Consider the following 25,979-nt stretch of genomic DNA (forward strand, 5'->3'; position numbering starts at 1 on the left):
TTGCTACCAGTAGAGCCGGTGCTACCAGTAGAACCAGTGCTGCCGGAACCAGAACCAGAGCCATTGCTACCAGTAGAGCCGGTGCTACCAGTAGAACCAGTGCTGCCGGAGCCAGAGCCAGCGCCAGTGCTGCCAGTAGAGCCAATGTTGCCAGAGCTGCCGGAGCCAGTGCTGCCAGAGCTACCGCCAGCTGGGACGGAGCCAGTCGGCACTACCGGCGCAGAGGTAAGAGAGTTGCCAGGAAGAGCACCAGTAGCCGAAGGAGTCTCGCTCTCAGCGACAGGGCAGACAGTGGTAGAGATGGCAATGGTCGAGGTGACCACCGTCACCGAGTTGGCCGGGCAGTTGGTCACGGTAGGAGCACAGCTAGTAATGGTCACCTCCTTGGTCGTGTAGACAGTCGAGGTCGTCAGCTTGGCCGGCGACGAGACGGCAGGAACGGAAGCACCACTGCCGGGGGTCACCCTGACCACAGAGGCCGAGACCACAGAGGCGCTTGGAGTGGCCAGGCCAGGCACAGAAGGCGAGACCTTCGAGACAGAGGGCACGACGCTGGGGCGTGGCTTGCCCGGCGTGCAGTCGAAGCCGATGTTGTAGATGCCAAAGCCGCAGTTCTTCACCGAGCTGCTGTTGGAGATCTGGAAACCGACGGAGGTGGCACCACCACACTGGGTGTTGGTCACTTGTGTGCCCTCAGGGTGGCAGGTCGCGGTGTGCTTGCAGGTCGAGCCATCGGGCATGCCGTAGATGAAGTCAACATCCGTCTCCTTCTCCGTGTAGACATTGAAGGACGTGATAGAGAAGCCATTCTTGTCGGCACCGCAGCTGATCTTTGGACCAGACTCGTGAGACTGAGAGATGCTGCCCTCGATGCATTTGCCCTGGACACAGTCAGCATCAGTTCAGAGGGAAGGAAAAAAAAACTTTTAAACTTACTCCGCTGCCAGTGCGCTTGTGAATGGAAGGCTTGTCCGAGCAGGTGAAGCCCGAGAAGTCAAGGCCTCCATAAGAGAAGAAGGATCCGGTAGAAAGCCCGGACCAGTCGAAGCCGGACTTTTGCTGATCAGTGCATTTGTTGTCGCAGTTTTCGGGACTGGGGAAGTAGCCGTCGGTGGTCCACTATTGCAGCGTCAGCTTTGAGCCCTTTATCAAGAAGTAACGGCATGAATAACATACAGTAGCCGTAGCTTGCTGGATGGCTAAGAAAGTAGCCAGAGTTCCAACTGTGGATAACTTCATGGTAAAGGAGAGACACTATCAGTGGGTAGAAGGAACGTATTCAATAGACTATCGTCTACCAGCAACGATAATGAAGATGAAGGGAGCGAGTGAAGTGCAGTCGAGACTGCAAGGAACGAGTGGCTTGAACGAACGTCACAGCTTCCACAAGTTGGTCTGGTGACAGAAAATAGCCAGAGAGAGTGACGGCTGGACGATGGTGAAGAGAAAGCAATTTGATCAAGGTCGGGGATGCCACGACGTTAAAATATCTCCGGAAGAACCCAGGCCCAGGGGCTCAGCGAGGGCATCGGAAACCCGGGGGTTCAAGTTCAAGCTCATGCTGCTCCGTATCCTATCCTATCTCTGGACCAAAAAAAAGTAAGACATTGTGAGAAGAACCCATGATGGCCCAATCCGAATGGCCCAATCCCCGAACTGGGAGGGCATGCACCGCAGGTGCAGAAACGACGTCGTGAAACAAACTCCAGGGTTTGGGTCGAGACCAACTGGGCGTTAGTGCAGAGCTCTACCAGCCTGCAGGGCCTTGTGTGGTGGACAGGTCAGGATAAACTCAGGGCATGACAGAATAGGCACGCAGACGGTCCACCCAGGATTCCCAAACGGGCAGGATGGGAGCCACCCGTGGGGGTTGAGGGTGCTTCCTGAACGGGGTTCTGAGGGCCAGAGAATCTCGAAGAACAGGAGATCGGTCAGCGCCACGGGATGCAGCGGCACGCTGGGAGGTTATAGCAGACTGCTATTATTGTATCTCGGTATCTTCAGCCCAGGTCCTGAAACGCACGATCACACGAGTCGGTGAGCGAGACCATGAAGTCTCTGCCAGGGGTTGCTCCTGCAGCCTTCTTTCAGCCTTCTTTCTGAGGCTGCAACGCTGTCCATGTGCTAGAAAAGATGTTGGGCCCTATGGAGCAGGTGTCGATAGGCAAGCCAGCAGGGTGTGGACTCGGGACGCACATGGCAGGTTCTGGACTCGGTCATAGGGCGAGGTTGGCGGGCAACAGTCGATAGGAGAACCTTTTCCTGTTCCTGGCCAGCGAAGCCAGTGAGCCACAGCCCCAGATCGGGGCTTCAGCAGCCGGTCGAGAACGGGATGTGAAACGTTGCGCGTGTCATCGATTTCCGCCAAGAAACCCCGCATCTGCAATTCTATTTTTACCGGAGAAGCAGAGAGAACGGTTCGGCATCTCGCTCCGGTTATGATCCATCGTAGAGGCTATTTCAACATCAGAAGATTGGACAGGACAATTGGGAACAGTAATACGTACATCGCCATGCTACCTGAGTGCTCTACAGCAACGGAGTCATTCAGTTCTGCCATGTTGCCAGGTGAAGGAAGAACAAAATCTGGTGAATCTCCGGGATGGCCGCGGGCAGCTTGGGATTCCTGGCCCCTAGGATCAGGTGACAGGCCTATCAGCGGTGACGGGCAGCGCCACAGCGTTAACTCGCCAATTAATATGACAAAAATAAACCATCCAGAGAGCGTATTCCGAGGCATATTTTTTAGTGCTCTACTGATAGTCACTTTATGCGTATAGACTGTCAGCTCTCAGGGATATCATCGAATATGATCTCTCATTTTTTCAGCAATGCGAGTTGAACCTCACGTTACCTACGCCGGTACTATATATAGCAGACACCTGAGTCGGAATAAACAAACCAGAATCAAGCATGAGTAGACTCCAATCAATAGTCTGCCAGCACGACAGTGATTGGTGGAAGCTAATCGACCATATGAGTTTTTTTTTCTATCATTTTTTCCCCTTCATTATCCTTTCCAATTCTTGTCCTTTCATTCATTATATTACTGTCATATCAGGAGTTCCTCTTTGAATAACATTTATGTTGACAAATACCCTGTCCATTGTATGGTGGGTTTGGGATGGAGTGCTGTCTTTCAAGTATATGTAAGGAGTGATATTCCTTCCATGGACGGTCCTCCGTCCACGTGCTCGATGGACCTTCCACACGTGATGGCGTGGAGTACTACGTAGGATGTAGGATATAGCCGCCTATACTTTATTTTTATAATTTTTTTGTTTTTTTTTAAAAAAAATAAATTAAAAATAAAAATGAAGTAAAAGAAAGAAAGAAATATTCCAAAGAATATTGAAGTACTATAAATATTTATTCCATGGATTGAATTGAATGGTGGATCAACAATTAAACATTATATATATTAATCTGAAATCGTGGAGAAATAAACAGGGAATCAACTGTCCTTTGTCAAGAAATTAAAAAAAAAGCTCTTGATAATATCTACAGAATGCGGGCGTCACCAACAACTCTCCCGCCAATATCAACGTCATACATATTCCTGATACTGCCTCTGCACCTGCATCATTCTGACACGCAGACGAATACCTCCACTTTATATGAATCACGCCTTCTTCCCGCAGGAATAAGAAAGAAAGATCTTGGTATTGGGTAAGTATACCTAACATTATAATACGCATGAATTCTTCTATCTCATTCCACTCCTGATGGAACCAGATCCATGTCTGGGCAAAGGTCGGCCAGACCCGTTTTGCACTGCCTGCGGAGCGCTCATCGGCTTCGAGGAATTCCATGGGTACCGTCGCTGGAAGATCGAGTTTCATCCCTATCTTGATACCAAGAACCCGATGACATGGAGTAGCCTGTACCGAGTCAGTGAGTGCCAATGAATAAATAAATAAATAAATAAATGTGAATGAATCGTGCTTCGCGACGGCAACGCTAATAAAAATCGAAATGCAGTCTTCAAACCAGACCGATCGTCCCCATATCAATTGTCCGGAGTCGGTCGATGGGATACCTTTGCCGAGGAATGTCTAAACGCGCCGTGGGAGCGAGACGCCATTCGCGTTGACCTTCCTCAGCTGGAATGCCTCAGGGAAGGGGTGAACACAGTGAGGGAGATCCACGCTGCATCATCAATTCCATGAACGAAGACAAGGAGCCTCATGGCTACCTCATCCACGCCAACTGCTGGACGTTTATCGAGCAGATGATCGGCCCGCGCGCAGAACAGCATCTCGAGCTCTTCCTTCGCGTGCTGCGGATCCGGTGGCAGGAGAATCCGTTCGAGCTGAGCAGATACGTCCGCGTCGACTACGGCGTCGTGCGGGAGGATCCCGAGAACGACTGGGACCAGGACGAACTGCTCGAGAAATACGGCGTTGATTACCGCATGCCCGAGTTCTTCGGCCTGAGGGAGGACAACCGCGTTTACCACCGTGCGCGCAGCATGTTTCTCGCCAAGTACATGTTCCCCGTCTGGGATCCCCTGGACATTCCTGCCGTCCACGAGCTTTTCCGCAAGGCCGCCGAAGCTCGTGCGAGGGAAACCGTGAAGCGAAAGACCAGGAAATGGTGCCCTCTGCTGCAGCTCCCGATCGAGCACCTGAGAGCCCCAAGTTCCGTGCTGCCTCCCGAGATCAAAGATCTGATCCTCGACCATCTGCCTTATCACAAGGACGTTCGAAACGCGCTCTACGCGTTTGGGTGGAAGATTCCAGACTCCTACTGGCGCTCCCGGTTCCCACGCGACATCATCTTCGAGATTAACCACGAGCTGGATCCAAAGGTGGAGGTCGACTGGAAGTTTCTCTGCCTGAAGGCGGAGGAGCTCCTGGAGACGTCGCAAAGTCTCCTGAATCGGCAGCGGATCTTTCGCGTCCTGGAGGGGACAAAGAAGTTGTTCTTTGAGATGGATTCTCCCTAACGTAAGATGTAATTCTCAAACGCGACGTAATCCTAGCCTCCAGGGATTGAACCAAGATAGAGGAATAGAATGGAGAGATGAAGCCTGTGTTAGCCCTAGCTCCAGGCGTGGGCTGTGCAGGAACCCGTGTGTATAGAGTATGCGAGGTACCTTAGTAGCTACTACGTAGCTACTGTATGTTTTTAATATCTGCTTTCCAGGCGGGCACCATGACTATATACCCCTACCAGATATTCCTCGCTGATAAGATTTTCTTTTTTTTATGTGTCTTTAGACTTGTATTATCATTGTTATTTAGATACGCTGAGGGTTAGCTCCATAATATTGCTACCTAGGTACTATACAATACAAAGGATGAAAAATGCCCCTAACAATACCCTTACCTTCTACTCGACCTTACTATCCACATCTACACGCCAAACGGCGTCCAACTCCACAGCTTCCGCTCCATCTCGAGCTCCTCTTCATAAGCATGCCCAAACGCGCGGCGAAAGATGCCTTCCAGCACCTCGTCCCCGCGGGTCGTGTACATCGCCTTGGTGAATTCCCAGTACTCGGGCTTGTACCCCGCGCAGTCCCAATCGACGATCCCGCTCAGATGGCCACCCTCAGCGACGAGCAGGTTCGCGGCGTGGAAGTCAGAGTGCGTGAAATAGGAGCGAGGGTCCTGGCGAGGGGTCTGGCCGTCCAGAACATCGGCAGGCGAACATCCGAGATGGCTCGTGAGATGGTCGTTAAAGTCCGACTCGGCGTTGAACGGGCCTGCGGTCCCGTCTGGGATCCGGTGGTCAATTATGGGACCCCCCAGCGCGTTGCCGAATAGGTAGGGTGTGTGGTTAGGGATCTTTCGTAGCTGCGCAACACAAGCCTCCAGCTCGTCAGTAAAGCGATCGCGCTCAGCGTACGACATAAGATGGTACACGCTGGGAAAGGTCTGCCTATGGAGACGGGTCATGACGAGATACGTCGTATCGCCATACTCGGCGACATCGACTACGCGGGGTGCTGGGATGGATGTATACTGTTCAACTAGTCTGAGGGCGTTTGGCTCATTCTGGCGGGAGCGGTCTGAGACACTGCTTGACGATCAATCCAAAAGGCACCCGCTGAACCCATGGAACCGGACCAGTCCCATAAAGCCAGCTTCCGATCCTTACAAGGAGGAGATAGCAGCGCAGGCGTGCCCAAAGTGGTACCCAACGCCAGAGGCAACAGAAAGCTTGTCTGACGCGTGGACCTGGAAGATCTAATTAGATTTAGCATTAATAATCTACAATGCCATTTTAAGGGATTTGTTCCCGTACCTCTCTCTCTGGGCGTGGCCAGCCCCGAGCGACTTTATCCTCGATAGAAAAGAGATGCAATGCATTGGCGAATCGAAAATGGATCTCAAAGAGAAAGCCACTCGGAAGGCTGAGAGTTTCAGGGTCAGGCGTGTATGTACATTTTAAAGAGATGCACTGTGCCTTGAAATTCAGTTCCGTCTCCAAAGACGAGATCCGTGGGTTCTTCGGGATACAACTTCCGCAGCACATACTGCAGGCGAAATCTCTTAGCATGTACTGTAACTTTTATTCGGCTTTCTGACGGATACTGCCACTCACCTCGGCGTTCTGGCTTGCTTCGTCCGGATTGGACTCGGCGCTCGCGCGGCCAAGCATTCGAGAAAGCACCTGAGACTTTGGTCTCACATCGACATGGCCCTCACGAAAGGCCCGGTGAATGGTTGGTGATAGCAACCACATATTTAGTAGAGAAGATCCATCATTGCCGTCACAGCTAGCAAGTAGAATCTGCAGCCGGGCGACGTACGGGGGAGAGAGAAATGCTTCCAGCATTTCAAACAGGCGTACCCTAAAAAAAAAAAGAATTAATAACTGCGAGATCGATCATCTACAGCAGTTTGTCGGCGCAGCTCACCTCTTCAGCAGATTCGAGGCTCCGAAGCATGGAAGGGGGTATCACGTATGCTGACTCCACGGCTGACCGCGAACCACACTGTTCATCCTCAGTCAGAGAGCAACAGGGGCCATCCCGACGGCGAACCGAAGCGTCGAGATGCTTTGGGATCGAGTCCAAGGTCGTCACTATCGGAATCAGCTTGAGGGAAACACAGACCGCGCTGATGTTTCTGAGTGCCTGCTTACACCTCGCCGTTAGCCTCCTCCAGTCCTGCTTGGCCTCGCGCAGACAGCTTTCCACATCACGTGGGGAGATGCTCTGGTCGATTCGTGACAGCAGATACCGCGCAGCGAGCTCCGAGTCGACGGCGCTTTCGACGAAATGCTTCAAAATCAAGTGTTCAGTCGGCGACAGATTGACAGAGGAGATGATCTCCACCACAGTTTTGGCAGTAGCCATTGTTTGTTGATGCAAGACTAGATGCGGAGATGTAGTGACTGGGAACATAGTGGTAGAAGTGCCGCTGAGTCTGGTGAACACCGACTATCATACACCATAACAGAAACGAATCTTAGATTCACCCTATTCTTATTATGCGAAGCAGATCCTGAAATCAATGCATTTATAATATACGTAATACTGTTCAACTCGGAACACTACCCAAGACACCACAGCTCAAAACTCCGAGGTATCGCAAGCTATCAATCAAACAAGACTTTCAATCAATTCCAGACAAAGGAAACTTTTGTTGATCTTTAGTCATCATGGCCCCATAATCCCCATCCAAATCCATATACAGATTCATTCACCGCCGTCACCCAAGACGACAGAAAAAGAAATTCGTCACTGCATCTCATCCGTAAAATACGCCGTCTCTCAATTCTCCAAAACGACCCATCATATCATATCATGCCGCGCAAAGTAGACTCTCCATCTAATACTAACACACAGAGTGAATGTTAGACCTGCGCACCAGTTTTGGAACTTTCTTTCAAGTATCTTTTAATAGCATCGTATGCTGATGCCGATCAGCATCCCGAACAACAAGCCCGGGTATTAGATCTGTTCGTCCCTTCTTCAAGGGAATCAGTCGTATTGATATATTTCAATCAAAAAAGACTTCTCTCTAGAAAGGAAGCTGACTCCGTCGGTGAGCGTCAAGAAGCTTTCGCCGAACCGCTTCGCCGCCAGTATAGCTGCTTGCCTTGCGTTTCCGCGTTGGAGTTCTGGGATCGGCATACCGCGAATGCCGGAACACACTGGCTGGCCGGGATGGCGAATTGGCTGGCATGAACTCCCGGTGCTGAGGAAGCCGAATCAATGCCTGATACCGGTTGTGGTTCCGGCGGAAGGCGGTCACAATGCCCTTGTCGAGATGGTTCAGGAACCGCTCTGCACTGCTTCCCTGATGCGATTCATTCCCTCCCCGGTTCGGCGTCGGGGTGGCCGCCCCTTGCACGGAGGAAGCAACCACGGGAGAGGTGGTGAGATCCTCATCCTCAAAGGCTTTCGCCATCTCTTCTTCATCGGATGACCCATCACCAAAGTCGATAAAATCGTCCACATTGAGCAAGGCCTCAGGGTCATCATCATCGTCGTCCTCGTAGGAGCTGTCCCCAGTGAAGGTCCGAGAAGGATAAAACGCTTCCGGAGGACCCATGACCTGGCCACCAGGCGTGGCATCATTGCCCAAAGCGGTCATCATCAGATTAGCACCGGAGCTGATCATTGGACTGACATCGGGACCGGTCGGGGAGGCCAGAGCGTCGGTGTCACTTTCATCAACCAATTGCATCATGGTGGCACGAGGGCTATTGGTTGCAGTCCCGCAGAGGCTGTTGGTTGCCGACTCGAGCCAGTCATGGCGAGACGACGCGTACGCAGGGATGATGACGAGGTGCTTGCCGGTGCAGTCCACCAGAGCCACTGGTTTGTTGGGATCGGCGATAAAGGTACCCATTCTTGGTCCGCGGCGGCGAGGAGCAGCCGGCCGCCGACCATTTGCATCCCCCGACCCGGGCAGAGAGGTCGTGGAGTCGCGGCGAAGAATCGACCGTGGATGGGTGATGGTCGCCGGGGGTGGCAGATCTTCGTCCGTGGTTTCACCATCATCGGCTGAAGGCAGTCAGTAAAACGGCGGGAGGACGGGCCCATTTGCAGAAATACATACTCTCATAGCCACTGGAGCCGTCCGAAACAACATCCGACTCCACATGATAGATGTTGGCGGGGTGATTATCCAGCTCGCCAAAGATATCATCGTAGCGCTGGTTCTGGCCCAGAGTGTCCTGGTCATTCTCGATCATCCGACGCAGCGTCGGGTCGAGGCTGTCCTGCTGCAAGAAATCTCCGGGGAGCTCGTCATCCGTGCTGCCAGAGCGGGACTGGTCACTGTCGGATGAGGAGTCAGAGTCGGCTTCTTCTTCAAAATGCACGTGCCTCTGCACGGGGGTCTCAATGGCTTCGCTGGTCATGTCAGTCTCGCCAAAGGTGTCCATTGCGCTATACAGCTGGTCCTCATCCAAGAAGGACGCGGTCGAGAAAGGGACATGGTCATCCAAGGCGCCCAGGCCCGACCAGTCATCCGCATCGGCAGCATCGGAGAGGGACAGGATGCTGTCCGTATTGAGGCGCTCATTCTCCGACTCGACGATCAGCTGCTCTTCGACCTTTTCCACGTCCAGCTCTTCTTCATCGTCATCTGGGATGTCATCCACAGCGGCATAGGCAGCGTCTGAGCTGTCCGAGTCATTCTCATTCTCTGCATTGCTCTGCTGGACATCGCCATCATACCCATCGTCATAGGACAGCTTCCGCTTCTTGTTTCCATTAGTGAGGGGCGAGGATCCATTCTTCGACCCCGTCTTACTGCCTCTATTACTGGTTTTGCTCCCATAAGACGGGGTCACGTCCGCCGGCCGGTCCTCGTCATCATCCGAGCTTGCCTCTGAATCGGCCTCGTCCTCGCTGTCTTCCTGGATGGCAGAGATGGAGGAGACAGTGGAGATCGAGGAGATGGAAGGCTTCCTCTTTCTATTCTTATTCAGACCGCCCAATGCGGCGCCTTTCGAGCGATTCAAGCTCTTGGGGCGAGACTTGCTGAGCTGCACCACGGCTTCGGATGAGGGGGTGGACTCGGAGGTCAGGTCACGGGCGCGGCTGTGTTTTCCCGCATGTTTCGGGGACTGCTTCGGGGACAGAGAATTGCTTCGCGGCATTGTGATAGTGGTCAATCTCTCTTACGTGGCAGTGTCGACGGAGGGGGAAGACGCTGTATCGAGTAAGAATTCCTGTAGCAGAGTTATTCCAGGGGGATTTCAAGCCGTCTCGTCGATAAGATAGGATTAAGATGCGTCCGTTCAGCGGCAATGCGTGAGTAGGACGGTCGGAGAAGAGGAAGAATGAGAGGAGACGGCGTAGCGGGAGGAAGGGAGGGGCAGTAGGGGAAGAGAAGATTCTGGGGATGGAAACACACACTCGAGTCGCAGCGGACGACAAAGTGCTTCTTCCGTGATGGTACTCGGGGGCAATTTCGACGCGCCAAAGCAAGCGTCGAAAGAGGAGCAGATATCGTCGAGTCGATTGGATTCTTCGAAGAGCTGTCTGGACTGGGGAGCACGCGCAGGGCGTGCCCCCCAGCAGGAGATTTACAGCTCGACGAACGCCATCTGGCCGTGCACTCTCGACGATATCTGGGCTGGGGATGTCTGCACGTGTCTCTGGAGGCGTCTGTCACAAGGCTGCGCGGGGTGAGGATGGAAGATGACGATGTCTGCTCGGAATTGGCAACGAGGGAGGAGGGAGCAGAAGAAAAGGAAAAGCAGAGGAAAACAGGCGAGGAGCCTTACCCGGCTGGGCGTTTTTTCTGCAGCGGTGGGGGGCGCTTCAAGGCACCGGCGGCCCGCTCTCGGCCTCATTCGCCCGCGCGACTCACCGCATCTTCGCTACAGCACAGACTACGACAGCGTACCAGTCACAGACTGGGATACTGCTACGGTGCACTAGCTTCTACCCATCCTGGCGCGCCGATCCGCCGTCCTGAACCGCCGGACGTCCCTTCGCGAGCCGCCTGCTGCCCGAATCCTATGCATGGCAAGCTGTCCTCGCTGCCAGCGCAGAGGTACATACAGATGGAGTACATGTACAGCGTCGGCCGTACACAGGCGCGCTAGGGCCCCGTGCTGATTCACTCTTCGTCCAGCGATTGCTGCGCGAGCATTGGCGGACGCGGATTTAGTGCCATCCATTGCTTTCTACGGCAGCAAACGAAGGGAAGCAAGCACAAGACCAGGTGCTCTTTGCAGCGCCGTCTCGCCATCCCAGTCCCCAAAAGACCAAGTTCCAACGCTGGCCAGGACCCGCCAGGACACATGCGTCACAGCTCACCCCACCGCAGGTGGCAGCCATCGCCCAACAGCACCAGTGGCCACGGCGCCAGCCCGTGCTCTGAGATCGATGCTAAGTTGCTAACTCTCCGAGTCTTCGCCTTGCTAATGACTGATGTACAGATGGTGGTGCGACTAGGACGGCTCGTCCCAAATCGCTGGGGCAAAGGTGGAAAAAATCGAAGAATGTTGCAGCAGCCTCGGAATCTTTCCTGTCGCTGATCAATGGTGTGTCATAGGTGGAATCGGGAATCCCGATTGAATCGATGATTCATACCAGATCTCTCCTAACCAATCACCATCGTATGGATTTTACCCCCTCCAACGGCCATCGCTGCGAATGCAAGACACCCAATTTGACAGTAACTAACGGCCGTTATAAGCAAGCCATAGGCTCCCAGCAGGGAGGGGACTATTCGTTGTCCTCTGTCCGAGCGATGACTTGGTCAGTCGTAGTCCGTACTCGGAAGAGTGTCTTCGTTGCCGTCTGTTTGTCTGTCTGCTCCCGGCAGAAGGGCGACAGAAACCGGGTTTGGCCGTGACGTTGCCATCCCCCTTGCCGCTGCTGTGTCTGCAGAAGGGAAAAGAAAGACTTTTTGCCTGTTTTTCATCCAGATGGAGCTCTGAATGGCTGCAATTGGATTCAATGGGGAACAGAAGAGCCAACCAGATGGCATGAAGGCGGGCCATTTCCCTCATAATTTTTCCCCTCATTTTTTTTGGCGGAGCGTAATTGTTTTTTTTCTTTTTAGTGTGTTTTGTGGGGTGCGCTTCGCTTCGTACCGAGGCACCGCAGCCAATCACAGCATCGGCAGCCGAGCTACGGGTCACGTGTGGCGGCTCACGCCGGGATTCGCTCCACTGCAATCCATGGCTCCGCCGTAAGAACTAATTACCAGTTCCCAGTTCCAGCAGACGCCAGTTCCAAGGTCCGGCCTGGGAATCTTGACACGTTGGCAAAAATGGCAAAAAACGGCAACACTAGGATCCATTCAGAGGGGGAGGGGTAATTCTTCCAGCTGGCCTGGCCTGGCCAGCCCAGCCCAGCCGCCAGCCGCCACCCTAGAGAAGAGAACTATCTTTTTGTCGTCTTGGGAAAGAAGAAGAAGAAAGAAAGAAAGAAAAGTTAGTTGAGCAGATCCCGATGGATAGGTATTTCCTTTCACTCGAGTATTAAAAAAAAAGCTTCAAAGTTAATTCGGGATGACGTATCGATCGTAGGTAGTCAAGTTATTACCGAATATACTACCCGAAATTAAAAAAAATACATACAAACAGCCCCTCATGATACATATAGTCATAGACTCATAGCATAGATAGACAGTAAGTAATAATCGTCCAAGATAAGATAATCAAACAGCGAGATGGAGTGAAATCAAAAGCTAAGCAAAAAGAAAAAAAAGGAAAGATGATGAACTAGATATCCCAACATTAATTAGCATAAACATCGACATTAGCATCAAAAATTGACATGAAAGGAAGTTTTCGTAGATCAGATCATATCAGATCAGAGTATACTCTGAGGTATAACTTTATATACCCCAGGATATATCGAATGGTGCTTTTTTTTCTTTTTGAGTCAGGTCCCTGGATACGGCTGAATAATGTCGCCGCTGATACTGCTCCTACTGCCCTTCTTTGGTGCAGCCTTGAAGAAGGAGAAGCGTCGGCCCATCGGTTTAGCGGTAGTAGTGGTGCTGCTGGTCGTCGTTGTCGGGATGGAATTAGGATCAGTGTTGCTATCGTTACTGTTGGTATTGGTATTATTATTGGTATCGGTTCGTGCTCCCTCTCGAGCTTTCTGCACCTGCTGCACGCCCTCATGCACCGCCCCGATCGAGGCCCCCTTGGGTGCGGTCGTGCTCAGCGTCTCCGTCGCGCGGGTCTGCTCGTTGTACTCGGCGTTCATCCGGGCGATTTCGGCCTCAGTGACGAGGCGCTCGTTCTCCAGACGGACTTCCCGGCCGCGCTTGTGGCAGTACCAGAGGACGAGGAGGACGACTGGAAAGGGAATGTGTTAGTAACAGATACTACTACTACTACTACGACTGGGGTTGAGATAACAACTTACTGAACAACGCCAACGACCACAACACGTTCATGCTCATAACGGCCGGGAAGCGGGCTCGCAAGAAACCGATAATCGACCGCAGCACGCCCACGAGCGCAGTCGGCTTGGCTACGAGCTCCTTGAAACTGAGCGAATTGAGACCCAGCTTCTTTGCCGCCGCGGCTGCAGCGGCCTTGCCTGCATTGCTCGCGTCGAGCCCGCTCTGCGAAGCCCTCTCTCCAGCAGCGGCGGCCAGGAGTTCCGGCGCCAGCGTCTCGGTCAACCGGTCCGGCAGCTGCTCAACCAGCTTCTTCAGGAAGCTCGGCAGGTGGCCAAAGGCGTCCCGTAGCTGCTTGTCGCCGTTGGCCAGCAGCGACTCGAGGTCGTGGTATGCAGTCGGCACTCCCGTCACCAGGTCCCTGAAGATGAGCTTGAATTTGTGCAGCAGTTCCTGCGTCTCGTCGCTGATGGAGAAGACCCGATTGTTCTCTGCCGCCAGGTTCAGCCGTTCCAGTATCGCCGTCATATCCTCCATTTCCCGTTGCCGCTCTTGCTCGCTTATGGGCTTGCCTTCGGGGGTTTGGGGCATGGTAACGTTTTGTGCAACACTGGCTGCAGGTTCCTTCTGATCCTATACATCGTTGTATCGAGGTAAGTTTGTATCCGCAAAGATCCAAGAGGGGAAAGGGGAGGGATACCTTCTTCTTGGTCACCATACTACTCTGCTTCATCCAACTCCACCGTCGCAGCTTGTTCTTTTTGCTGGTCGATTTAGAGGTTGTTTGACTGTCTGCACTTCCAGAGCTTTTCGCCTTTGCGTCCTCTGCATCTTTGTTGCTCTCCCCTGTCGCAGCTGCTGGTCGCTCCCTGTCGGCCTCCTCCGTAGGCGACGACGGCAGCGGAACGTTCTGAGCACCGTCCGTCGGAGCAATCTGGGTGTCCTGTCCTACTCGTGAAGTCTCCTGAGCAGAGGCAGTCTGCTCTGAGGCTGAAGGATTAGACGTGACCCGTTGCAAGAATGCCTCGTCCTCTTCCGTCAAGACCGGAGCGGGAGCCTTTTGCCAGGGGTTTGCTCTGGATGTGATGTAGTTCACATATTTCATTGCCATGCTGCAAGGAAGGAGTTTCTGATTGAAGTTCACACGGTAATTTAACTAGGCCCTTGAAAATTATCGATTGACTGGAAGAAAGACGGAAAAGAGTAGGTACAGGAGGATTATGGCCGGTTCATTGAGTCCGGATGGACGGGAATACAGGGCTGACACTTCGTCAGATAAGAAGGGTGGAGAAATAACGTTGATAAGCAGGAGGATGGGGAAAGTAAAAAAAAAAGCTTCTCTACTGCTTTGTGTCCAGAAAGAATACCAATTGTCGTGTTGTAGGCCTGACTATGCATGTACCTTACATTATTACCGCGGGCGTAGCACCGATGAACTGTCCGGGGTCCCGCGATGATATCAGCGCTTCCACCCTTCCGCCGGCCAGCGCAAGCCTGCAGGTGATCGGCTGGTTGGTCCATGTCGATCCACCCAGATCGCTAAGCCACAGGAAATCCCAGAAGCCACAGCAGATCGTGCACAGCCACCCTCCGCACTGCTCCAGCCAATCAACGGAGGGTCTGGAATTGGAGTCTTTGACTCGTCGGTTCCAGGAAATTGAGTTTACTTACCTAGTTAGGCAGGTATGACTTCGTGCATCGATAACAGAGGAAGGTACATGCACCTGTTACGAGAATAGTGTGGTGAAGAATGTGGGTGGGAAGGCTGCCTAGGCACTAGATAGTAAAGACTACAGGCATATAGTAGAAAGCCCTTGTTCTCTTTAAATCAGTCGAGAAAAAGAGACCTGTACGGCCTGTAGAGGTGTATGTACAGTACCTAATTAATATCAGTAATTGTCTGCTATGTTTTCGCTGTCTGAGAAGTCGACGTAATTAAATAATGGGAACGTCGAGTACGTCGCTGCTGTCAACTTTTTCGTTGCAATTGCCAGAAAAGATGTGATAACTGAATCAACCACATTTTAGCAGACACGGATTTGGGAGTTGTGATTCAATAATCACTACTTCAGATCAACCTTCCTAAAACTCCATCTGAACAGGGGAAAGGACCACACATAGGGGAGTGCAAATTGGATGGCCAACTCCTGACAGTTTCTTATCCTTTGAAACTGTGTGAAAGAGACAATACTTGAGATTTGTTATGCTCGATAATTAGCACTAACCAAAGACAACATTGAAAGACACATTCCACGTACCATAACCACTCTCAAACTGTCCCCAAGTTTGCTAGCAGTCTTGGTTCTTCTCTCTGGTTCTGCTGCTGATCTCTTCAAGGCACGCTAGTGAACATTGTTCCTGAGCCTACTCAAGTCAGCTCAGATTCACTCTTCTTAGACTCACTCTTCTGAGATTCTGTCCTCTAAGATTCTTCTTCTCTGAGTTTCACTCTCTCAGATTCACTCTTCCAATATCATCTTTCTGACATTCACCCGTCACAGCTGAATTCACTCTTCTCAGATTCACTCAGCCATCTCACCTTCACTCACGTTCACTATCACATCCTACCTCTGATTCTTTATTAATCGCCACCATCCTGTCTGTCATCGCTTCTGCGATAAGACGTTCCTCAAACTGTGATATCCAGTGGTCTCCTAACCACAACATCCAGTTCTGCGATAGTCCATACGTCTTCTGCGTTCATCGCTTTCTTTCTCATCAGCAAGATCCAACATGGCAAGTGATATGGGTGAAGACGCAACTAAGCGTCATGATCGAAGGGTTAGCCTGTCTGTTATGGCAGAGGCTCTGCTGCACCCCAAGCTTGATATACCCTACTTTTCACACGAACCTCTGGATCCGCTCCTTTATCCTGGTGGTAGGTCACCATTCTCTCGGCTGCTCGGCGCCCTAGTGTCCCTAGACATCTTTAAGAGCTTGCCAGTTGTGAAAAAAGGAAGCGGCTGGTCATTTTCATCACTCTCCAACTTCCAGTTCTGACAGTATTACAGACCTCAGCAAGCCTGTGGAAGGTGCACCTGAAAACCTGCAACTCGAAGAGATCCTACAACAACAGCGTCAAGAAGACCCAGCTGAGCTCAGCTCTGGATCGGACGATACGGAGACACTCGAGCAGGTAAGTATACGACCTCCTCTTCTTCCCTGAGCTCGCTAATGACAATTTGGAAAACCACGCAGAACATCAATATCTCTCTAGGCCGACTCGTCCCAGAACAGACTTGTTGGAAGCACAAAGCGGCTATCGAAGAAGAAGAAGAAGAAGAAGAGGACGACGTCAGTGAGAAGATTCCTGCGAAAAAGATCAAGCTCGAGGGTGGACTACCAGTCGTTGCCAAAAAGATTTCTGCTTTCGACGACATGGACTCCGACGATCAGCTTCTGTATAACCTCAAACTTGCCAAATGGTCCGAAAAAGGACATTCATGCGCGTTTTCAGGCTGAAGGCCGTACTGGCTACAGCAAAAAGACCATCGGAACTCGATTCACGCGCATGAAGCGCTTTTTCTCCAAGGATCTGGACCGCCGCCTCGAGACGGCGAGACTGACTGGCACGCCGACGACGTAAGTCTCCTAAGTACTAAGAATTTTACTATCCTTGATGATTTATCTTATCGCGTTTGCACGTGAAACGGACTAATGCTGACTACTACGCGCATTCCAGGACGTTGCCCTTCTGAAATCCGTCGACGAAACGGAGGCGGAGATCGAAAAAAAAGAAAAGGAGTTGGACAAGTCCAGGTGGGATCGTGTCGCGGAGCGCATCCGCAAACACATCCCAGTCGCCATGTACTCCGGAGACGCCTGCAAGAGCCGGTACGAGGCTCTGAACGACGGGACGGCGACCAAGCCGCTGGAGCTTCGCGAGAAGCTCGACGAGAAGACGCTGGCGAATTTCGCAAGCGTCGGGAGCAGCTTGCTCGCATCCGTGAGTTTGAGCGTGGGAAAAAGCCTGAGTGAGCACTTTTTATCGGTGATGAGAGACGGCCGTCCATGGCCATGTGTGTGGTCCATGGAATATCTGATACTGGGGGAAGGGGAGCGCTGGACAACACATGGCCATGGATGGCCGTCTCTCCGCTATCTCTTTTTCTTATCACCGATAAAAATGCCTCATTCAGGCTTTTTCCTGCGTTCAAGCTCACGGATGCGGGCAAGCTGCCCCCGGCGCTTGCGAATGTCGGCAATGGCGGGTGGGCTTTTTTTTTCTATTTTGGGAAAATGATATCTGCGGGAGGAGGGGAAATAGCGAATGTATTTAGATTTATTGCAGTCAGTTGAGAGCTGAATCCTGCTAGGTACATGTACATACACACATGTAGTTACGGTTCGTACATGTACACGGTACAGTATGAACCTAGCTACAGGGAAATGCCATTCACTTGCTATCGATCGTTTCTCCCACTGGCTGCCTTGCGTGCCATGCTTTGCTAGCGCTTCGGGAGCTTGTCGGCTGGGCCACCACGCAGGGGAATCATCCACTCAAGCCCAGCATCACCGTCGTACATTCAACAGCCATCTGCACGAGCAGGGCCCCGGCACATCACCGGCATATCAGCCGCCAATTGCGTCGCTCTCCTGCCTCTCTCGACCTGACTATCATCCTTGCATCGCCACAAATCCCCAGAGTCAGACTGCTGCAGCCTGGCTGGCTGGGATCATGTGACTGCCTAGCTCGTACAGCAGGCGCAGTACATATCAGCCATCACCCCGCGGGCGTCGTCCCTCTTCCTTCTTTCTTCCCTTCCTCACGCTCCGGTGAGTCGGCCGATGAAACCACGCGCGTGGATCTGATCTTCAGAACCTCGTGCGCAGAGTCTCTTCCAGGATTGTTTCCTCCTCTGTCCCGATCCCCATTCGCGGCTTCGGGCATTGTGAAGGCTCATATCCTGCAGAGGCTTCCAAGACTCCCACCCATGCTACGTGCATGAGCAAGCAGCGTCAATTGTCCGGTTAACCCGCACGCTCTTTTCAATTTATCAGGGTTCTTCTGCGTTCTTCTGCCGCTCTTTCACCTTCACTCGCTAGATCTTCGACAATTTCTATCCCTCTTCGACTACAGCAGCCATGTTCAAACGCTCTTTTCCTTCGAAGGATCGGGTTGGCAAGGCCGTCAAACCCTCCAAGAAGACCTACCGTGAGCATGCGAAGGTGAAAATGCAGGAATCGCTGGACAGTCCGCCAGTGGGAAGGTATGTGCTGGATCAGATGCGGTTTTGGGTGATATCGCTGACTGCTTTCTTTTACTCTCAGCCCTCTCACCAGCCCCCATAGTCACCTTGGTTGTGGGTCATGAGAGGCGTCTTTTTGCGGCACACGAGGATGTCCTGTCGCGTTCCCCCTTCTTCGAAGCTGCGCTGAAGGACCAGTTCCTGGAAGCCGGCACGAAGCAGGTGGACCTGCCTGACGAGTAAGTCGTTCCTCAGTTATCTTCTGCTACAGTAATCGAGAACTGACGTCAGACCAGAGAACCAGAGATACTGTCCTGTGTCCTCGAGTTCTTGTACAAGGGTGATTACTTCCCCCGCTTGCTACTTGGCAAGCGCCACAACTCTTGGGAACTTGAGGGCGCCCAGGATGTTTATAAAACCGGTGGCCGTGGATCCAGCGAGGCCATAATGTTTCATTCCGGCGTGGGCGGTGAACTCCTCCGGGACACCGTCGTCTACTGCGCTGCCGAGAAGTACGGCTTGGAGGAACTCAAGTGCCTTTCTCTTCGGAAGCAAGGCCTTCAGAGTGGGATCCCAGTCGACGTGATCTTACAGTCTGCTCGGTATGCGTACGACAACACGCCGGACACGGAATCGCGGCTCCGCGCTCATTACCTAGCTCTGATCATCAGAAGTCGTAAGACTTTTAAGAGGAGCGGAACCATGCAGATGGAGATGGAGATTGGTGGCAAATTGTTCTTCGATCTGTTCGTGGCTATGAGCAACCATATCGATGACCTCGTGGAGATCAGGTAAGTGGTCCTGTCTCTTATCTGTACTGACATGATTTTTTTTTCTTTCTGTCCCGTCAAACACCCCTGCGGGCACGGGCACTTACTCTTCTGAAAATAGCAATGGCCGATCACCTAAAGTCATCTAAAGTATAGTTGCATCAGCTCAACAGATCGAGCGTCGGATTGTATATCAACGCAGGGTATGGGTCTTAAACCAGAATGGCAGGATGACTGAGAAGACCCGAGGTAGTTTGTTTGCTTATCGGCGAAACAACTCTTTTTTCTTTCGAGGTTGGCCGCCAAGTTTTGGTTTCAGACTGAAAACCACCCTACTTCATTTTTGAAACCTGGAATAACCCTCCACTCCTTGACGTATGGCAATTTGCCGAACTCCTGTCTACCGGTGTCCTTTCAGAGGACCAGATCAAGTCTGCGACGTCTTCGCAACAATTTTCTCTTTTTTGTTATCCGTATTTGGACGTCTGCTCCATTGGTTTCGCCTTCTTCGCTCCTTGACGTATGGTGTCTGTATGATACTTGCCGGCTGCGAGAGCCTGATGATCGTGCTAATAGGAATGAGATTCGGCCACCTCAGCTGTCTTCTGCTTGCTGTAGACATGTAGATGAGTTGACCCCAGTCTTGAAGAGTAGGCCTACTTCCTGTTACTGTATTGAGGTTGTGTATCTTTGAGTTATCCCAATATGAAGTCTACAATATATCATACTACCTTAGAATCTGAAACCATGTCATCATATTCTGCTGATTTGCAATTTTATTGCCCGTTCTTTCCCATATCTTAGTTCTAGCAGAGATCCGCTAGTAGACTGTGCTCAAGAAGCACATACTTGAGGGTTTGGAACTCTAATCATACCTGCAGTAATTACTATCTCTTATACCAGGTCCCCAATCTTGAAGAGGAAGTAGTTAAGAGATTAATCATTCGCTCCGCCTAGGGTCCTAGTACTCTTAACCTCCATTCATTTCTACCCAGAGCCTACCGAGTTCCCTCTTGGCTTTCTGAACCAACTTGCTTGAGCTTGCTGCTGCTGCTCACAGGTCAGGTTACCATATCCTACCAAGAGTTCATCTCAGCGTGGATTTCAGTCTCGTCTCAGTTCTCCTCTCAGTTCTTTTTTTTAAGAACTCACTATCATTTTATTCCCATTTTACTCCGAGACTACGGCTTTACATCAGCGATTGGAACTTGGTTGATGCGAGATTGACTTTCAGACTTTGGTTTCGCTTCATTGAGCCGTCACCATCTTTTTTCCCCCCGTTGACTTGCTGATTTATCCTTGAGAATTATTACACTCCATATAGCTCCAATTATTTTTATCTTCTTGGAATTTCGTCACGTTTTGGTATCCGTTGATATTCGCACCAAGGAGACCAACCTGAGTATCCAATCTTGGAGATTATTGCTTCAACGGAGCCTTGACTATTCTTTCGCGTTGTTCGAAAAACATTGCAAACGGCGAGCTCGTCCTGACGATCTTTTTTCTTGAACAGCTATTACAGCATGAGATTAACCAAAGGTCTGAAACCCATCGACCGGTCCCAAGACCTCCAACCCGGCCAGAGCTTCATCGTGCACTACAACAACACCAGTCTCCGGAATCGCAAGGACCTCTGGCTAGGCATCATCATCCCTGAATCCCTGACGACTCCCACGCTGCTGTCCAGACGACACCGGAACGCCAAGCCGCTGAAAGGTGACTGGACCGTGCCTGTTGAGAAGCGTGCGTATGGCGTCTACCTTCCGGGACAACCATCGGATACAGCCAGTGGCTGGAAAAGAAGTGCTTATTCCAGATCGAAACCAAACCGCCAGACATCCTCGCCAATTCGACGCGCGATGACTGCAAGCTGTTTCTGGACCTGCACAAGCTGGCCAGACGCCATCGAGAGGCCGATTTCTGGTTCCGGATGGCGGAGGAGGAGCGCAGAATCAAAGGCCCGCTGGGGAGAAAGCCCTATTTGGTTTTACCTCCGCCGAAGACAGCATCTCCAGACAATGGTAGTAGTGGTAGCAGCAGTAGCAGCAGCAATGGTGACCGCCAATCAAAAGGTCCCTCAGGATCCGTGTCTGGCGAGTAAGAAGATCAGGAAAGGACAGCATTGGGGATCGAAGTCGGAGGACGAGGACCCCCTGACGACAAAACCAGTGTGGATGGTCATCCGCCCAGATCCTCCAGAGACGACCTCCTTGATATCTACGTTGGGTCAGGAACCGACCAAGCCATCTTCCAACTGACCCGCAAGATAGCATCCAAGAGCCCCGTACTCCTCCTCCACCTGCGAGAAGGGGACCCGTCGTACGTGATGCACCCCGACCTCTACCGGATGCCAGCATCGGCATTCGAGCCGATCCACTCGTTCCTCGCAACGGGCGACTAGAGCCCCAAACTCATCGTCGTCAACGAGGCCATCAAAACAGGAGAAGACGACAGCGTCCTGGGTGACCAATTCCGCTTTGGGCAGAAGTACGACCTCGAGCAGATCGGCTCTGTCGCCGAGCTACACGAGCAGATCCTCCGGCTGGGCCGGATCTACATCTCCGCGAAAGTCTTCGAGCTGACGACGATGCAGGTCCTGACGCTGTGGAAGCTGCAAGCGGCGTGGAATTCGTACTCGGGTGTCCCCCAGCTCATCGTCTTCCTGCAGACGGTGCAGTTCGTCTTCGAGAAGACGAAGCGCTGTCCCGATTCCCTCGTCCAGGGGACCTCCACGGAGCCGATGCAGAGGTGGGCGGCCGGCTTCCTGGCGGACTTGATGGACGTGTTCTTTCGCGCGTATCCGGAGCAGTTCTGGACGGTCCTGAGGGAGAATCCCACGTTGCAGGCTGCGGTGTTTGAGCGCAGGGCGGCAAATCTGGCCAAGAATCCGGAGAAATACGTCGACTTGGACAAGCAGGTTCAGAGAGCAGGGGAGGTTTCCAGCGTCGCAGTCCGATTGAGAGTCCCGCGTTTTTTTTTTGCCTTTTCGTTCACGGATGCATACATGGAAACGTTACGGACAAGTGTGGTGATTGATTCTTATACTTAAGCTGGGTGTCTTCCTGGAACTACTGATATAGCATCGTGGCATTTTATTATTTATCTATCTTGCATATCAATCCATCTAAACTTCAATTTAGCACTCTCTTGTTCTACATTTCCTACAGAACTAAATCTGAAATAAACGCTACAAATTTGAAATCTGTCACAGGATATTAGACTGGATTTTTTTTTCTTTACAATAATAATAATCTGCCCAGAATATATATCAAATCTTTTTGTTGTCCTGTGTTAACTCAATTGTATTAACGTGTTTTGCGTTCTGTCACGCGGGAGATCGACTGAACGCGGAGTCGGCGCAACTAACCGCTCGGCCTTGCTGGCCTCTTCCGCTAGAGCAAGGACACTCTCATTGATTCGCAACCACCACCAGTCTCATAGTGCGACACGTCAATTGGACTATTTCACGCATGAGATCGACTGGAAGGGTCTAATATTTTTCCTTTCCTTTCGTCTAATTCAATTCTCGTCACGTCGATCGACTGACCTCCTGATCCCCGAGCAATATCATCCAAACAGAAGATTGACAGAACATTGGAAGATCGCCCACCATGCTCTCCTCCCTCTCCTCCTCCCTGTCGAACGCGCGACAGTCCATCGCGCAGATCCTCAACTTCGCCCTGGTCCTCTCGACCGCGTTCATGATGTGGAAGGCCCTCTCCGTCGCGACCAACTCGTCGTCGCCCATCGTCGTCGTGCTGTCCGGGTCGATGGAGCCTGCGTTCCAGCGTGGCGATCTGCTGTTCCTGTGGAACCGGAGTCCGCGGGCAGAGGTGGGCGAGATCGTCGTCTACAATGTCAAGGGGAAGGATATCCCGATTGTGCATCGGGTGATGCGGTCCTTTACGGAGGAGGATCCGAAGATGAAGTTGAAGAAGGCGGGGTGAGTGGGCTGAACTTTTTTTGTTTCTTCTCCCTTCTCCATTGAATTGCCAATGGACTACTCTGTCAAATTCTGACTGCTAATCTAATGTCTACGTCTAGGACTTCTCCGACAACACTCTCCTCCGAACCCTCCGAAAAGCTGCTCACCAAAGGCGACAACAACGTTGCCGACGACACGGAGCTCTACGCGCGAGGACAGGGCTTTCTTGACCGCAAGGAGGACATTGTCGGCAGTGTACGGGGGTATATACCGGCAGTGGGCTATGTGACGATCCTGCTGAGCGAGTATCCGTGGTTGAAAACCGTGCTGTTGGGGGGAATGGGGTTGATGGTGCTATTGCAACGGGAATAATATAATAGGCCTGGGAAGGAAGGGTTTTCTTTCTTTTTTTTCTTAATCCCTTTTTATTTTCAAATTATAGGCCTCTGAACTGGACGGTATTATTTCTGTAAACTGGCAGCCTGAAAGCATTAGCATGCAAGCGGCTCTTCGGGATGGCAAGTTCCGCAGCGGGAATTCAGCTCTGACAAACAGGACTACATACAGTATGATTCGAACGTACGGAGTACGGAATAGCAGGCTAGCGTAACCCATGACTTGGCCATGTTGGCCTCCATTTTCTCGAATATTTCTATACCCAATTCTCATACTACGCTGTTGCCCTTGCTCCGTAGCTGCTTCCGCCCGAGTCACCGCCTTCGCCTTCCGCCTGATCTGCTCCACCGTTCAGCGTCACAATACCCCGCCATCGACAGGCAGGCTGAAGACCGAATTCAACCCTCCTCCATCTTGCTGTCACATTCGTTCCACTCTTGCTTCTCAACACTCATTTTTCTCTTCTGGAACAGCACAATGGGCAGCCAAAAGCGGATTGCAAAGGTACGTTTTTTTACTCCATGTAATGTCCTTACCTAGCACGTTCTGCACGTGGTGTTCCCCGAATGAATGACAGAATGCTACACTGCTACAGAAACGCCGGGCTAATGTTTACATTACTTGTTTACCAGGAACTCAGCGAGCTCGTCGAATCGCCCCCGGCCGGCATCACCGTTGAGCTGGCAAATGAATCGGATCTGTATGCTTGGAAGGTGTACATGAAGGGGCCGGAGGATTCGCCGTATCAGGTGCGTACACGCTTTATACACAGGTGGAGGCAGAAGAAAGCTGACAACAAAATGCTCCTGCAGGGCGGCACTTTCCTCATCAATCTCACTCTCCCCAAAGAATACCCCTTCAAGCCCCCGACCGTCTCCTTCGCGACCAAGATCTACCACCCCAACGTCTCGAACGACGACAAGGGCAGCATGTGCCTCGGAATGCTGAAATCCGATGAGTGGAAGCCCAGCTCGCGCATCAGCGCGGTCCTGGAGTTCGCGCGGCAGCTACTGGCCGAACCGATGCCGGACGACGCAGTCGAGGGCCGCATCGCGGAGCAGTACAAGAACGATCGCAAGCGGTATGAGGAGATTGCCCGCGACTGGACGAGGAGGTATGCCTCGGGGAAGAGTCAATAGCTGCTTGCTTGCATACTGCCTATACAAGTCCGAACTTGTCCGAATATCACCCAAATAAGGGGACTGCCGCATAGAGTTCAATTTATTGAACAACCGATACGAAGTGGGTAGCTAGCTTTAAGGAAGGCGAAAGACACCCACAGACACACGGTGATATTATATCATGGTTTTATCCAACCACTCGCATTCTCTATTCTATTCCATTCTGTTCGACATCCATTATTGCAAGGGAGGAAGGCGTTTGTTGATCAGGCGGGTGTTTTCACATGAGAATTCATTGATTAATTGATATCATCACGAACAAAAGACAGAAATTGCTGTTGGCTTGATTGGGTGGACTGCACTGGGCAAGGGTCTCTCTATGAGGTCGGCTTGTTTGTGTTTTTACTCTGCATACATACATACAAGGTAGTTGTTAGTTTTTGACAATGCATTCCAATCATCCATCTTGTACTGTACACTTAACATACTCACTATGTAGGTATTCGTATATTTTTGCGACTATAGCTGTGCCGCAATCGAGTACAACGAATATGTACCCTTGCCCTGGCAATCTCAATATGACCAGATATGTACTGTACAGACACACTGGTACGCGACAGTTGCATAAAGCATCGATCTTTCCATTCGCTGCAAGTGAGATTTCACATGTAGAGGGACTGACGATCATATCTTAGCTGAGCAGATAGTCATCGAGCTTTTTTCAAATCTATATTATACTTTTATCTACCGGTCTTTTTTTTTCTTAGAGCAGACAGGTTTCCATCAAGGTCGTACTGTACAGTACGTAGGTTCCAAGTTCCAACGTCCCCTAGACTATAGGCAGCCTTTTTTTTTGGAAATTGATGTAATAATTATCAAATTACCTATGATATGATTTCAACCACTAGACAGTTTCGTCCGTTCATTATTTATTCAGGGAGTCCAAATACTAGTGTAATCAATTTCGTCTGTCTGGCGAGAGAGAGGTCAGCTTAAGCGCTTGAGGAATAGGGTCCATGCAATACAGCGATCAATCTTCTTAGATGCAAATGCGTGGTTGAATGTCGAATGAATGCAAAGGAACTTCGGAGAGGAGATGCTTTCCATTGCTTTCTTTTCTCTTTCTCACCACAGATCTATTCATTGCCGCTATTAGCTGTTGGAAAGATCTTGATAACCTATTATTATTAGCCTGTGAACCTTTGAAAAGCTCGAGAATACAATATACTGTACTTTGCTCTCTCAACTATAAATATGAGAGTGACAAGGTTGAAATTTCCTCTTTCGGAAATGCT

At 51.4% G+C, this 25,979-nt stretch overlaps 10 protein-coding genes across 10 annotated transcripts; 5 read left to right on the forward strand and 5 right to left on the reverse strand.

Moving 5' to 3' along the window:
• Positions 1-1,239, reverse strand: T310_7135 (uncharacterized protein; the record flags this gene model as incomplete). The annotated part of the gene is made up of 3 exons (XM_013470053.1): positions 1-881; positions 937-1,119; positions 1,177-1,239. Coding segments are annotated over 3 exons (1,127 nt in total), but the record flags the coding sequence as incomplete, so codon positions are not given.
• Positions 1,240-1,792: 553 nt separating this feature from the next.
• Positions 1,793-2,740, reverse strand: T310_7136 (uncharacterized protein; the record flags this gene model as incomplete). Its single annotated transcript, XM_013470054.1, has 4 exons — positions 1,793-1,957; positions 2,024-2,124; positions 2,197-2,455; positions 2,504-2,740. 4 exons carry the CDS (start codon positions 2,738-2,740, stop codon positions 1,793-1,795), a joined length of 762 nt encoding a protein of 253 aa, XP_013325508.1.
• Positions 2,741-4,108: 1,368 nt separating this feature from the next.
• T310_7137 (uncharacterized protein) lies at positions 4,109-4,948 on the forward strand (the record flags this gene model as incomplete). Its single annotated transcript, XM_013470055.1, has 1 exon — positions 4,109-4,948. The coding sequence occupies one exon, from the start codon at positions 4,109-4,111 to the stop codon at positions 4,946-4,948; it is 840 nt and encodes a 279-aa protein (XP_013325509.1).
• Positions 4,949-5,357: 409 nt separating this feature from the next.
• On the reverse strand, positions 5,358-7,357 carry T310_7138 (uncharacterized protein; the record flags this gene model as incomplete). The annotated part of the gene is made up of 6 exons (XM_013470056.1): positions 5,358-5,953; positions 6,106-6,194; positions 6,253-6,361; positions 6,486-6,510; positions 6,553-6,825; positions 6,869-7,357. 6 exons carry the CDS (start codon positions 7,355-7,357, stop codon positions 5,358-5,360), a joined length of 1,581 nt encoding a protein of 526 aa, XP_013325510.1.
• Positions 7,358-7,976: 619 nt separating this feature from the next.
• On the reverse strand, positions 7,977-10,068 carry T310_7139 (uncharacterized protein; the record flags this gene model as incomplete). Its single annotated transcript, XM_013470057.1, has 2 exons — positions 7,977-8,965; positions 9,021-10,068. 2 exons carry the CDS (start codon positions 10,066-10,068, stop codon positions 7,977-7,979), a joined length of 2,037 nt encoding a protein of 678 aa, XP_013325511.1.
• Positions 10,069-12,814: 2,746 nt separating this feature from the next.
• T310_7140 (uncharacterized protein) lies at positions 12,815-14,804 on the reverse strand (the record flags this gene model as incomplete). Its single annotated transcript, XM_013470058.1, has 4 exons — positions 12,815-13,236; positions 13,307-13,916; positions 13,984-14,412; positions 14,691-14,804. 4 exons carry the CDS (start codon positions 14,802-14,804, stop codon positions 12,815-12,817), a joined length of 1,575 nt encoding a protein of 524 aa, XP_013325512.1.
• A 1,212-nt stretch (positions 14,805-16,016) lies between these two features.
• On the forward strand, positions 16,017-17,967 carry T310_7141 (uncharacterized protein; the record flags this gene model as incomplete). Its single annotated transcript, XM_013470059.1, has 6 exons — positions 16,017-16,161; positions 16,295-16,419; positions 16,482-16,708; positions 16,748-16,865; positions 16,966-17,302; positions 17,624-17,967. The coding sequence occupies 6 exons, from the start codon at positions 16,017-16,019 to the stop codon at positions 17,965-17,967; spliced, it is 1,296 nt and encodes a 431-aa protein (XP_013325513.1).
• Positions 17,968-18,368: 401 nt separating this feature from the next.
• Positions 18,369-19,391, forward strand: T310_7142 (uncharacterized protein; the record flags this gene model as incomplete). Its single annotated transcript, XM_013470060.1, has 5 exons — positions 18,369-18,438; positions 18,479-18,493; positions 18,555-18,711; positions 18,769-19,263; positions 19,364-19,391. 5 exons carry the CDS (start codon positions 18,369-18,371, stop codon positions 19,389-19,391), a joined length of 765 nt encoding a protein of 254 aa, XP_013325514.1.
• A 1,374-nt stretch (positions 19,392-20,765) lies between these two features.
• T310_7143 (uncharacterized protein) lies at positions 20,766-22,291 on the forward strand (the record flags this gene model as incomplete). Its single annotated transcript, XM_013470061.1, has 4 exons — positions 20,766-20,985; positions 21,078-21,339; positions 21,474-21,561; positions 21,644-22,291. The coding sequence occupies 4 exons, from the start codon at positions 20,766-20,768 to the stop codon at positions 22,289-22,291; spliced, it is 1,218 nt and encodes a 405-aa protein (XP_013325515.1).
• Positions 22,292-22,853: 562 nt separating this feature from the next.
• On the forward strand, positions 22,854-24,950 carry T310_7144 (Ubiquitin conjugating enzyme (UbcB); the record flags this gene model as incomplete). The annotated part of the gene is made up of 7 exons (XM_013470062.1): positions 22,854-23,185; positions 23,287-23,422; positions 23,610-23,733; positions 23,863-24,067; positions 24,159-24,312; positions 24,376-24,677; positions 24,818-24,950. 7 exons carry the CDS (start codon positions 22,854-22,856, stop codon positions 24,948-24,950), a joined length of 1,386 nt encoding a protein of 461 aa, XP_013325516.1.
• Between the last annotated feature and the right edge of the window lie 1,029 nt (positions 24,951-25,979).

The sequence above is a fragment of the Rasamsonia emersonii genome (genome assembly GCF_000968595.1).
Source record: "Rasamsonia emersonii CBS 393.64 chromosome Unknown ctg1118621760507, whole genome shotgun sequence".
Classification (NCBI taxonomy): Eukaryota; Fungi; Ascomycota; class Eurotiomycetes; order Eurotiales; family Trichocomaceae; genus Rasamsonia; species Rasamsonia emersonii.